The sequence below is a fragment of the Puma concolor genome, chromosome A2, assembly GCF_028749965.1.
Source record: "Puma concolor isolate L17-30 chromosome A2, mPumCon1.1.hap2, whole genome shotgun sequence".
Classification (NCBI taxonomy): Eukaryota; Metazoa; Chordata; class Mammalia; order Carnivora; family Felidae; genus Puma; species Puma concolor.
Genome location: NC_141668.1, coordinates 39,128,140 through 39,142,359, shown reverse-complemented (window position 1 = coordinate 39,142,359; position 14,220 = coordinate 39,128,140). Strand labels below are relative to the sequence as shown.

General features: G+C 37.7%; 1 protein-coding gene across 4 annotated transcripts in view; it reads right to left on the bottom strand.

The window, feature by feature from the left end:
- DOCK4 (dedicator of cytokinesis 4) overlaps positions 1-14,220 on the bottom strand; it is a 434,929-nt gene that overhangs the window by 197,984 nt on the left and 222,725 nt on the right. For all 4 annotated transcript variants that reach the window (XM_086692336.1, XM_086692356.1, XM_086692348.1 and 1 more), the window contains exons 9-10: positions 2,791-2,872; positions 1,649-1,709 (exon numbers count right to left, since the gene is read on the bottom strand). In XM_086692336.1, coding sequence (XP_086548462.1) covers positions 1,649-1,709; positions 2,791-2,872 — 143 coding nt within the window. The remainder of the gene's footprint in view (positions 1-1,648; positions 1,710-2,790; positions 2,873-14,220) is intronic.

The window sequence follows — 14,220 nt, the reverse complement described above, 5'->3', positions numbered from 1 at the left end:
AAAAAATCTTAGTAAAACATGCAATCACTGATCCAACACCCTGTGTTCAAAAGACAGCCGTGTCACCGGTACGACAGAAGTGGCTCCCTCAGCAGCAGAGCCACCCAGGCCACAGGCAAGTAGGACCTGGAGTCCATCTGCCACATGTGTTTCTACCACCAACAACCTGTAGATAACTTTTAAAAAGTTTGGAAAGCAAAATGAGTTTACGGTTTCTCTCAATACTGTAGAGAGTTATACTCCAATGCAATGTTTCTATGAAAATATCCAAAACCACATTTTACATTAATAACTGGCATGACGCATCTGAAACACACACACACACACACACACACACACACACACACACACACACACACGAAAAATTACCTAATAGACTGCAAAGACTGCACCCCTGCCATCCTGGGCACACACAAAAGCTTGATCTCATAAATCCACTGCAGCATGCATTCCAATTTTTCCAACATTTAAAAGAGATTCTTTACAATTCCTCCCCCCCCCCATATACTCACTTATAGAAAGAAAATTAAAACCAAAAACAGTTTTCTTTCTTTTTGTTTCAACTGCCCCTCAAATTAAAAAGAAAAAAAAAAATAGCATAAAATGAAAATGGGTTTCCAGAACTCATTTTTATGAGAAAAATATAAAGAAAATCTATGTTGGAACGGCAACATGTTTTATAGTCTCTCTCAATGTACAATGTGGTTATCATATTCATAAGATAAAAGACTATAAAAATGAAGATCACTATGCAGGATTGCACAGTGATGTATTATTATCCTGCAGCAGCATTCCCGAGCAGATAATATACCAGAGTTAGGGAAGAAGTGGGAACCAATTCCCAGTATCAGCTGGTTGGCTTTTAAAGAAACACTGTGTAGGCTTCACAATGCCTTGTTTTACCTAGTTCCTCTGCCATAAAATACCTGCTTTCAGAGACATTTTATGAGTAAAAACGAGCAAAAATATTCTGGGTCTGTTGTGCAAGTTCAGTGTAGAACACCCAAAGTGGGCTCTGCAAGATGTTAGTAAATGTTACATTATATAAATGTTTCCACAGTCAAATCAAATATGGAGAAATCTTGGGCCAACCAAGTTAGAGAGGCATTTCAATTTTTCCCTGTAGGGCTTCTCAGACCCTTTTATGAGCTGATGATATTACACAAGTGGAAAAAATATACAGCATTCAGTATTTCATAACCCTTTTCTTGTAGCACTTTCTGCAATAATGCTCTGTGGCATTCTACACTTTTGAAAATGCCAATTAGTATAAAATCTTCATAAACTTGTAGGAAATCCAGATCCAAAAAGTTCAATTTATGCTGTTAACAGGAATTAGAATCTAAAAAGACAAACACCAAATTTTGAATCAAATATGTTTAGGGAGTCCAATAAAACAAAATGAAGCACGACGACGACCTAATGACTTCTATGGAAAGAGAACAAAATCTATTTATGATGCATGAAGAGGCTGTATGTGAGTTTGGGGAGGCAAGGGAACAAGTCCCAAATTTGGTGGTTCTTGGATTCCAAACTGGCTTTCTCTTCTTTCTCATCCAGATAGCAAAGAAATCACATCACCACAGAGACTGTTCAGCATTTCTTGCCGCTGCTGTGTCCCTATCACACTGACAAGTGTTGGACTTACCAATTCGGATAATGTGCACAGTGATATAGATGTCCCTTCTTAGTTCACTGCTACCCAAATCCTACCAAAAGAAAAAAAAAAGTGTGATTATTTTAAAAATCATAATTTATGCAAAAGCACTTAAAGGTAATAGCACATTATTTTCACCAATAACAGAAGAAAGACCAAGATAATGTCAACATTCTTAATGGAATTTTGCAGAAGCATATAATTCAAATGCCATTGTAAAACTACCACTACAATCACCTTGACATTGTAAGTCTATTGATGTCAAATAATGCTTAAAAAAAAAAAAAGCTCATTCTACAATAGCCAAGTTATGAAAACAGCCCAAGTGTCCATCAACAGATGAATGGATAAAGAAGATATGGTATATATACAATGGAGTATTACTCAGCTATAAAAAAGAATGAAATCTTGCCATTTGCAAGGACATGGATGGAGCTAGAGAGTATAATGCTAAGTAAAATAAGTCAGAGAAAGACAAATACCATAGGATTTCACTCATATGTGGAATTTAAGAAACAAAACAAATGAGCAAAGGAGAAAAAAAAGAGAGGCAAACCAAGAAAGAAACTCTTTAACTAAAGAGAACAAACAGATAGTTACCAGAAGGGAGGTGGGTGAGGAATGGGTGAAAGAAATGATGGGGATTAGTTGTGCACTCGTTGTGATGAGCACTGGGTGTTTTATGGAAGTGTTGAATCACTACATTGTACACCTGAAACTAATATTGCATTGTATGTTAACCAACTGGAATTTAAGTAAAAACTTAAAAAAAAATAAGTAAAAATACCACTACAATGAACTTTACACTGTAAGTCTACTGATGTCAAATAATAGCTTTTTTAAAAAGTCCATTCTTATTTTAATCTCTCACTCACTCATTCTTTAAACATTTACTAAGTATATTCTAAATACCATATGCCACGCTGAATCTAACAGGCTCTAACATGCACCAAAGGAACAGAGAGGTGTGTCTATCAATGGTGGTGTTAAGAATTCCTAGCATGAATGTACTTTATGTGTTATTTACAAAGTTTAGGCAGAGTCACTATTTTCTCTCACAATAATTCATTTCCCTTAAGTAACATAGCACAAATGCAAGAATCTGCTTCCTAGATGAAACAAGATCCACCTACCACAAAGAGAGAGCAATGTCGTTCTGGTTTATCTGGGGCTTTGGGAAGTCCATTTCTATTCAGCCTCAAGAAAAATCTCTCACTATAAGAGAAAAAAAGTTTAATATTCTGAAGATTATTTAATATCTAAGGACTCATCACTCTTCTAATTGCTTCTTCATCTAAGGAGTTAAACTCAAAAGTTATTAAGTCCTTCATTTGATGCCAAAATTCTTATGTAAATTAGGAGCATGCCCAGGACAATAAACATTTGCTTCATTTCTGATAATACAGGCAAACTGCAACTGCAAAAGCAGAAAACATAAATATATATGCAAACAAAAAATTAACTTTTAAAAGAATAGGTTTTCATATCACTGATATCATTATTCTATAAAGTAAAAACAAGTGCACTAAGGGAAAAAACAGGACCTGAGTTCATACCTAAGAGGACTGTTTTTCATGTTTTGTGTGATAGTATTTAATAAACATCATACACCATTCTCAGTGGTAACCATCCATTATAAGGCATATAATATAAGCATAATATTTTATGCTCTTATAAGTCTATAATCCAAAACACAAAGAGAAGGCCCAAGAAATGAAATTTGAATTTGCTTTGGTTCACAAAGGAACAGGAGAACTCAAACCCCCCACAGAACTCGCATCTGAATATACAGGGTCCCCAAATCTAATGCAAACACAAATGCTACTGATCAGCCACTAATTCAAGTCAATAAATACTTGTGGATATCACTTAGATCCAAGGTAATGCTACCCTGTTTATATTTAAATAAATAAATAAATAAATAAATAAATAAATAAATAAATAAATAAAATAGAATATCAATCCAAGAAAAATGAATACCAGCTACCCTGAGCTTCTGAATTTCAATATCCTGGTGCCTATGAAAGAATCAAATGGCTGCCTACCTCAGGCAGAAAACACGCAGCCAACATCCACAGAATGTGGTGTTAGCACACAGTGTGGCCTTGGTTAGTGTAGTTTCCGCCTAGGGAATGAGCAGGGAAAGGGAGTGTCGAGCATTGGTGAGGTGCAGAACTACCAACTCTATGCGTTTTCATCACTCGATCTTTGCCTTAAATAATGGCTCTGTCACCCAAAATCTCCCTTCCTTATACAAAGGGAGAAGTGAAAGCCATAACCACATCTCTAAGGAAGCATATGGATTTGAATTTATGGCTGTTTTGGAACAGCTTTATTCTCTTTTGCGATTTAAATCTAGATAGATGCACGTAATAGATTCAGCTACCTCGCTTACTTTTTTTTTTTTTTTTTTTTTTTTATGCTATGCCTATTACTGACCTCTCATATGAGAAAAGGGAACCAATGACCATTGCTATGGGATCATTTCCATACCTATTACCTATGGGTTTGTTTTTGTTTTGTTTTGTTTTCCAGAGTGGTGGCTGTAAGGTCTGATGAAGAGAATATAAATTGCTGTAAGGTTCTCAAGTGAAGCTCAAGTTTCCATATGCTATGATTCTGAAAGAGAGAGTGGGGATGACAGGTCCAACTGGGGGTGCAAAATTACATTAATCTTATCCAATTGTCATGATAATTCAAGGAGGAGGCTGTCAGCTTTCTTCACAGTGGAAGGAAATTCACTGTTATTTCAAGATTAAGACATGCTAAAAGGAAATGTGTAAAACTGCATCTTAGGACAAGTGAATTATACTTAATCATATTAGGCATACTGTTTTTGCATGAATTTGCCATTTGGTGGCTGCTCTGCTAAGGACTTTACAGGGATTAATTCATTTAATCCTCACTATGCCCTTATAAAAACAGTACTATTACTATACCCATTTTATAGATGGGAAAACTGAGAAATAGTAAATAGTTTTGCCCAAGATCACAGAGCTGGCCTGTGGCTTAGGATGGATTCTATACCACATGTTAATTTAAAACCTTTGCACTTTATTTAAATGCTATGTAAACCTTGTCTCTGCTTTATAGAAAAATATTGAGCAAATATTTCCAGAATATTGAGATAAGGGAGAAGTCATTCATCTGCTTGAGACACCCACTGACTCAGTCAAGCCTCGTCTCCAGAATACAGGGTCACTCTCCCCAAACCCTTCCTGGCCTCAAAGGAATGAAAGAAATGAAAATCTGATTTAGCAGATTTCAGAGCTGTCTCTGGCTTAAAATGGTTCCTTACTAGGTTGTTCAATGAAACATACCCAGAAAACTAAATTATTTTACTAAACAAACGCAACATTCCAAAATGATTTAAGAACTTGGCTTTAGTCAAAACTCTGGAGATTTAAGAATGCTATTTGGTTTTGCTTCGTAGCCATCCAAGAAAGTTTATACATTATATCTCAGCCCAAAACACAAGCACTGTGACCATTATCCCCTCTTGTGTATCAAAGAGAGCATGTGCCAGTTCATATGTGTTTTTTGTTTGTTTTTTTGAGATGCACTTATGTTTGAGGCTCTTCTTTATTTCTACTGGAATGTTTAAAACAAATTTCCTTTTATCTTCTGACAGGTGAGTCTAAAATGATGAGTACCAAATAAGGTTAATATACAAAAGTCAACAAGGCATTCTAGATATTAAAACCTTAACTTTAATACGGACATAAAATACCACTCCTTATTTCCAAGCTTCATCAATATTCTGGTAAAGCAGTGTTTCCTCAAGTATTCTATTTCAGAAAGAGATTCCTCTTGCTCTGTCACTATTTTAATTTCACCAGTCTAGACAGAATCCTGATTATGCAAGTATTATACTATATCATATCCTGTTTCAGAAAGAATATCAATATGTACTAAGCCAATGACATATCCCATAGCTTAAGCATGCCTTAAGGGGGAGATAAAAATAGACTGACGATGGGTACTATGGAAAAATAACCCATGCATTTTTTTTTTTTTAAGACTTCTATTAAAGGAAAAAGAAAACCTTTGTGGCCAATTAAAAAAAAAAAAAAAACTTTTTTATTCACTTAGTGACAAATTCTTACACAAACTCAAATGAATTTCTCTTCAGCTTTGGTAATACAGCAACTGTTTAATCAGTAAATGGTTTCAGAGTAAACCAAAGACCTAGAGCAACACATTCCAGAATCTTTGGATTACAAACAAATACCCCTGATCCCATGTGTGGAGAAAACCAAAACGTATGCCTTCAAGGCTGGGAACCGAATAAGTCACTCACATTCCACCTTGGAACACCTTCTACAATTCTCTCACAAACTTTAGTGGCCACGCACAAAGGCATTTTCGAGACTCTATTTTAAGTAAAACAGTGGTTATCTCTGATGAGAAAACACAACTAGTTTTTGTGAGTTTAAAAGTGTCCTATGATAAGATGTGAATACCTCCATTACATATTCACGTTTTTTTCTTAATCATAAGAGGTTTGTGTATTTCTTTCTATTACATTATGAGTAACCAGAGTACAAGGGGATCACCATGAACCTTTAAATCCCCAGCTGGTGGCCAATGATTTGGTACTTCCTCAGTGTTTAATTAAACACTGAACAAATACAATCTTTTAGGAAAAAATACAACAAAATCCAAATAATTGGGGAGCTTTATCTCCCTTCCCAACTTTCCCTCTCTTCCCCATAATGTCCTTTATTTTGTGGTAGAGAAATGTACAAAATTCTCCAAAGAGACATTTCAATCAGTGGTGCCTCCCCACCAGATGTGAGTCACTGAATTACCTTCATGGTACCCCCAGATTCTAGATCATGATTTTAACCTTGTTCCCATGTACATTTTATATCTTTATTATATTAAATATATAGTAATGGAAAAATCTACAGTGACATCATATACTTCCAAATGAGAATACTGCGTCCTTTTTCATCATCAAAGAATGAATAAGCAAATAGAAACACTTCCAGAAACACTGAGAAATGAGACTTGATATTACCAGCAGGGAAAAATATCCTCATTTGACTTTTCCATATACTGCCATGTTCTCCCAGAAGAAATTTCACTGCCAGAGAAATTTAGTGTCCACCTGAATTCCGTGTGTGAGCCATTACAAATCATTCCATATTATAAATCAACAATGACAAAATCTTTCTTTGGAAATAAAGAATAAAAAATCCTATTTATTATTTATGACTTGCCTTCTTCTAACAAGAATTTAAGGAAAGCTAGATAATGAAGTAAGAATGTATCTAAGCACTGCCAGCATGGCGCCAGGGGAAGAATAGTATAAATAAATATATACCCTGTGCTAGGCACCATGACTTACACTTCACATGGATTTTCTTACTTAATTCTAACAATCACCCTATATGACAGGAACTGCCTCCATCCCTGCTTTATACAGGAGAAATCTGGGGCTTGGAGATAGGAAGCAAATTGGCCAAACGTGCATGGTCAGCAAGTGTGGAGCCAGGAAATCAATATTCAGGGCCCAACTCCAGAGTCTCAGCTCTTAACCACAATGCTATGCCATCTTTAAAAGAACAGATTATTTGGAACAAAGAAGAGCAAGACTAACCATGTCATGTGAATGGAGATTTTTTATTGTGAATATTTTCAGTAAAATAAAAAATAATAATGACAACGCACGAAACTGAAAACAAATAGAGGAACAAATGTATCCATGTTTCGGGAGTTTATGGCTGTGAACCTGCTCACCTGTGCTAATGCGTTCTGAATACTCTATGAGACCTCTGATAATGAAGAGTGTATTTCAATAACATGGTTTGGTAGAAAAGTACTTACCAGTGATCAAAATATATAGGGTCTACAGGAGGGGTCTGAAGCCCTCTGATGGCTTCTGTTCCCATTCTCAGCAAGATAGGATGCTCTTGTCTTCCTGCTCCTCTGCCTATCATATCCACTGAGAAGCAATCGCCCTTCTGTAGGAAGGCCTTTCTGTAGGAAGGACTAGGGTCTTGGAGGCCTGCAGGCCAGGTGTGGGAGGGTGCTCCCAACCCTCTGAATAATCAAGTGGCTCTCTCATAGGGTGTTCCTTGGATAATCAGTTGCCTTCAAAGAGCAACACACTTAAAGCCAGGAATGGCCAATGCCAAGGAGATTTTTCTATTTCTCTGTACGCATTCATGTTTACCTCCATATCACTCCCCTCTTCTAAAAAAGCAAAACTGCCTAGTGATTCTGGGTATGCAAGTTACACAACCCATATTTCATCCAAAAATGTATGACCAGGTAGTATCTTTGGTTGAAACATGTAATGTGAAAGATTAGGATTCTGATCAAGCTACAAAAAATTATGAAGAATATTTCTAAACTCATGCCAAACAGTTAAATCACTGAAATAAATGGATGATCTCCAAGAGTAACAGTAACCAAAGACAGAAAACATTTAGATGGTCATGTTCTGGTAAGCTAATCAGAAAAATAAAACCCTGTACTGTCTGATTCTTCAACACCCATACTTTATGAAACCATTTGACCAAAAAATACTCCATCTGGTACCTTTGAAAATGCAAAAGCACTTGTCTTAAAGTTCATTGTGCTGTGTATAGAAATAACAATTATCATCTACTCTACCATAAGAAGTGAAGGGAGATGCACCAGGAGCCAGAGAGGAAATAGTGGGAGCTAAAAGACAGAAAGAGACGAGTGAGGGGTGCCTGGGTGGTTCAATTGGTTCAGTGTCCAACTCTTGACTTGGGCTCAAGTCATGATCTCACAACTCGTGAGTTCAAGTCCCACATCGGGGGTGCAGAACCTGCTTGGGATTCTCTCTCCTTCTCTCTCTGCCTCTCCCCTGCTCACGTGCACACACTCTCTCTCAAAAATAAACATTTTAAAAAAGGAAAAGAAAAGAAAAGAAAAGAAGAAAGAAAGAGAAAGAAAGAAAGAAAGAAAGAAAGAGAGAGAGAGAGAGAGAGAAAGAAAGAAAGAAAGAAAGAAAGAAAGAAAGAAAGAAAGAAAGAAAGAAAGAAAGAAAGAAAGAAAGAAAGAAGAGGGCAATACCTGGGTGGCTCAGTTGGTTAAGGGTCCAACTTCAGCTCAGATCATTATCTCACAGCCTGTGAGTTCAAGCCCCATGTTGGGTTCTGTGCTGACAGCTCAGAGCCTGGAGTCTAGTTCAGATTCTGCCTCCCCCACTCACACTCTGTCTCTGTATCTCTCTCAAAAACAAACATTAATTTTCTTTTTTAAAGGAAAGGAAAGGAAAGGAAAGGAAAGGAAAGGAAAGGAAAGGAAAGGAAAGGAAAGGAAAGGAAAGGAAAGGAAAGGAAAGAGAGAGAAAGAAAAGAAAAGAAAAGAAAAGAAAAGAAAAGAAAAGAAAAGAAAAGAAAAGAAAAGAGAAAAGAGTGAGAAGAGATGAGGGAATGGTTCTGCCCTCCTGGCTCCAGAGCCTCTATCCAAAAGGCAAGAACATCAAATATACAGTGATTTCAGGCTTCTATGTCACTGCTTCTCCAGCATTTTCTCAAATGCTTTCTGACTGACCAACAGGGTAAGATGCTTCTGACAATCTGAGGGCAACCGTTACTGTGCTCTATCCTAGAACAAGTGGCAGTGGACAACTCAAAACAGGAAGCCTCAAGCAGCTTCCTAAATGGGGACTAACGCCCCCACCCCCCAGGAGCTGGTGCTGCTGCAGTTCAGGCAAGACTCTGGGGAGCAGGTGGAAGGTGTGCTGGCTGCCCCGCAGGGAGCCACTGGACCAAGAGCTTCGGTGCTCACTGTGGCACAGGGGAAAGGTGAAAGGAATGTCCAGTGGGAAACAGAGGAACTTGCTGGCCTTGTCATCCAGGGGCTCCTAACCTGGGTGTGCACAACATGCTTTGGGGAGCTGTGTAAAAGCCAGGCCCTTCCCTGGAGATCCTGAATTACTAGGTCAGGATGGACCTAAAAGCTCCTGTATGTTTAAAAGCCCAGACATGTTTAAGAACCACTGTTTTGACCCAAGTGCCCCAGGCCCTAACGAGTTAGAATGGCTGGCTATCTTTTATGAGTCATACATATCAGAAAACAGGAAACACAGGCCTGGTATCTTCAAGTCAAAGACTTTTCCCCTTTCTTCTCCCAACCACATGACCAGACAAGGGACAGAGTTTTTCCTTGGCAATGAATGAAAGCAACTTCTCAAGCAAGACTTCCTAGATAAAGCTATTAATGTGCTTTCTAATTTTAAAACTAAAGCAACATTAGGGTCATGAGCTCTTCTGATTAAAGGGAAATGGAAAGAGAATGATCCTCAATACCAAGGTTCCCAGACTTTACCTCAAGAGCAGATTCTGAGTTTTCTTGTTTTTACAATTAATGTCCATGCCCAGATTCGCTTTACAAATATTTGAGGGCGAAGGACTAAGCAACCAACGAATGTGATGGCTTTGTCAGGACAGCAAAGGATTTGGTTTTAGTTGGATGATACAAGGAGACATAATTTTTTAAACTACAGTCAATTCTATTGCCAATTTGGAACATCAAGCTGATTCCTTCTTACTACTTAAGATGATTTAAAAGCATTTCATGTTAGTTTTCATTGCAGAGAATACAGCTATCTGAATTGAAACTCTCTCTAGAAAAGTAAAACTCAATCAAAAAAGAAATTCACTGCTTTTTAAAAGTTATAAATAAGTGATGTACAGATCACCTGCTGTTTCACAGGCATTGTGCTATTCATCATTGACTGAGGAAGTTTTAAAAAATGATCTGGGTTGATTGTTGATTTGACAAAAACAGTAAAAAGTTCAAACAGTTCAAAAGATTTGAGACCCCAGAAATCCCAATGTTGATTACAAGTAAAATTCTTGGAAATAGCTACACTGGTTGAGCCACTCAGGAAAATACTTGCTTGTATCTATCTCTAGAGAATTCATTAAGAATTTCAGTAGAAAACAAGTTCCTCAAAGAAGTAATGAAAAGTAGGCAATGATAGGATCTGATCAACACAAATAAGAACCAAGAAATAAGAAGGCCTACATAGGCAGAAGAGCTTATGCTTATTCTTCTGGGAATTTACATAACTTGATCATTGTAAATACTCTACCTTTGATACTTCATGAGGGAAAAAACACTGGTCTATGTACAGTAATTATTCTGATCTTTTTGTTAGGGAAAGCATTTGTAATAAGGAATCTTGAAAATAAAGCAAACCCAAGCTTAAGTACTCTGGGCTGAAGCATGCAGTTCCTTGCAAGGAAGTATTAAATGAAAACAGAATAAATAACAAAACTTGAAATAAGTCAAGCCCTGCAAAACCAGTAAGTACAACACATCTTGTGTGCATATATTAATTAGAAAGATGTTCTATTTTTTATTTTATTATTTTTTAATATTTATTTATTTTTGGGGGGAGAACCCAAGTGGGGGAAGGGCAGAAAGAGGGAGACAGAGGATGGGAAGTGGGATCAGGGCTGACAGGCTGAGGGCAGCAAGCCCACTGTGAGGCTCGAACTCATAAACTGGGAGATCATGACGTGAGCGGAAGTTGGACGCTCAACAGACTGAGCCACCCAGGCACCCCAAGATGTTCTATGTTTTAAAAGAAAATAAGCAAAAATCAAATTTCCTTTCATCAGTTTACTGACAGATTGGATTCATTGCAAGTTTAAAAACTGAAAACTTCCTAAATAAAAATTTTTTTAATGTTTACTTATTTTTGAAAGAGAGAGACAGAATGAGAGGGGAGGAGAGGCAGAGAGAGAGGGAGACTTAGAATCCAAAGAAGTCTCCAGGCTCTGTCTATCAGCACAGAACCTGATGTGGGGCTCGAACCCACAACTGTGAAATCATGACCTGAAGTCGGACATTTAACAGACTGAGCCACCCAGGCGCCCCAAAACTGAAAACTTCCTAAATGATTATTAAGTACTATGTATTAGCCAGATGTTACATGCTTTTAGAACTTTTTAAAGGTCAAATTATTATTATTATTATTATTATTATTATTATTATTATTATTATTATTTTAAACAGGCAGCTACAAAGTCTCTAAACTGATATACAGGGACGCCTGTGTGGCTCAGTCGGTTGAGTATCTGACTTCAGCTCAGGTCATGATCTCGCAGTCGGCGAGTTTGAGCCCCACGTCAAGCTCTGTGCTGACAGCTCGGAGCCTGGATCCTCCTTCAGATTCTGGGTCTCCCTCTCTCTCTGCCCCTCCCACATGCATGCTCTGTCAAAAATAAACAAAAAAAATTTTTTTAACTGATACACAAATGTTAATGTGTATGAGAATAGGTATATTAATTTCTGTAGAGGTTTGCAGTTTCTATAATTTTGAGAAGAAGCTGAGGGCACTAAAAAGGTTAGAAAGCATCATGTTAGACACTGCAAATATTCTTCTGAAATGGAAACAGCATATCGGTTACAATGCAAAGAGGGGGCACAGAAACTATCTTTTGAAAATAGTTCTTGACTTAAAGCTCAATAGCATTAGAATCTGAGTTCTGGAAGGGCAGGAATTATTTTTTCTGTGTTATTCATTGATGTGTCCTCAATGCCCAGGTCAATGCCTGGCTCTGATGAAAACAGCAGTAACTGTTTGTTCAATGAATGAACATCAATGATTCAACAGCAAGTGTGAAATCCATCATGCTCAATGGAAACAAAAAGAAGACACAGTCTCTGTTTAACTTGTGGTTAAAAGCCTCTAAATAGAAATACTTAGGAAAAGACACTGCATATGTATCTGCCATTTTTAATTCAGATGTTTTAGCATGACAGATTTTGCAAATGATGCTCCCATAAGTACAGGTCTGAGAATGTACTTCTGATTAATACAGAGTAACATGTCCATCAACATTCCTCAACACCTTGACTTCTCCCTCTTACTCATAAGCACATCCCCACTGGAATAGAAGGATGGCAGCAAAAATGAAGACAATAATGGAATGATCTTATAATGTTTTGCCTCAATGACAATAAAAGACTTGTAAGCTTCCTTTAACCATATCACTGGCCGCCCTGTGGGCACAAAAAGAAGCTGAGAAGATCAAGTCTCTTCTTCAGAATCGGAGCCAAGAGGTGCCGTATCATTTCTAATTCCTTTATCAGCGTACCACTTTCCTACAACAGAAATGGCACTGAATGCCAAAGAAGTCCTTGACAGGTGGAGTGCTATGTGTGACCCTAACCTCTTCAGTGGGGAACTTAGGACAACTAAATCTGAATTCTCTACAAGCAGCAAACACAGGGCAGAATCCTGATGAAATGACCAGAATCCTGATGAAAAGAACACCAATCTGGTCATCTTTTAAAACACAGGAGGGGCGCCTGGGCGGCTCAGTCAGTTAAGAATCCAATTCTTGATTTCTGCTCATGTCATGATCTCATGGTTTGTGAGATCACACCCAGCGTGGAGCCTGCTTGAGATTCTCTCTTTCCCCTCTTTCTCTGCCCCTTCTCTGCTCATGCGCTCTCACTCTCTCTCTTTTTCTCAAAATGAATAAAAACCATTAAAACACAGGAATCAAGGTAAAAGGACCTTCTGGTCGCATTCTATGACATGGCAAGGCTTAAGTAAGAAGAGACAAGTAGCCAGGATAAGTGCAGAGAGCTAAAGCGAATGAGAAAGCCAGTTGTCAATCCAATGACTCTATGAGCTTCCACTTTTCTGCCACCTTGAATTTCCAGCCACTTATTATCATAATACTGTATTAATCTGCAATTTGAAAAATAATTGATATTGTACAGCTCTTAAAATACTACAGGGAAAAAGTGGATGGAGCGCTTCTACCTGGGTGTTCTCGGCTTGAATGAAGTTATTTCTTTGCTTCTTTTGTTTTTAGATCTTCCTCCTGGTCCATTTCTTAAAATGTCTCCTATTAAAGACATCACCACATCTCTAAAGCAATTATTGTTGTTGTTGTTAATATGTGACACAGAAGTATGACCAAAGGGAAGCAAACCACGAAATCTGATCGACTCTAAAGTGACAACAGTCCCAATGTTCACGCACCTGCTGGAAGAATTAAATGATGGAAAAGAAGAGGCAGAGTGGAAAGTGGTGCCTTTAAAGAGGAGGCCCCAGGGAAGGTCACTGCGGGTCACTGATGTACAGACACCCACAGTGAAATGTGTGCCAACATGTCTAGACACAGCAGGAAACGCTCTGGGCCGTATGGAATAGTTGATATTGCCACAGTCCAAGGAGAATCGCTGAACGCCTTCTTCATCTATTTTTGTTCTCAAGCAGAGTTGTGCCCCCTGCACGTATGGCCAGACTTTTTCTCTCGACATTGTTGCTTTGCTTTGGAGAGGTTACAATTTTGAGTTAGCTTTATACCATAAGACTCTAAGAAGAGATCTATGCCAGCTCTCTTTTAACATTCACAACCATACATGCTCCTAATTTATGACAAAAATATAAATGCTGAACTTATGTGATCACACTATAATAAGTTGTAAATGATGTATGAAATGAGAAATTCTAGCACAGTGCTCAGAGAATTAAAAAAATCTCATCTGCTCTCCTAACTGTGTTATGTACTACAATACATACACAAAAATATTAACATTTTTCCTAG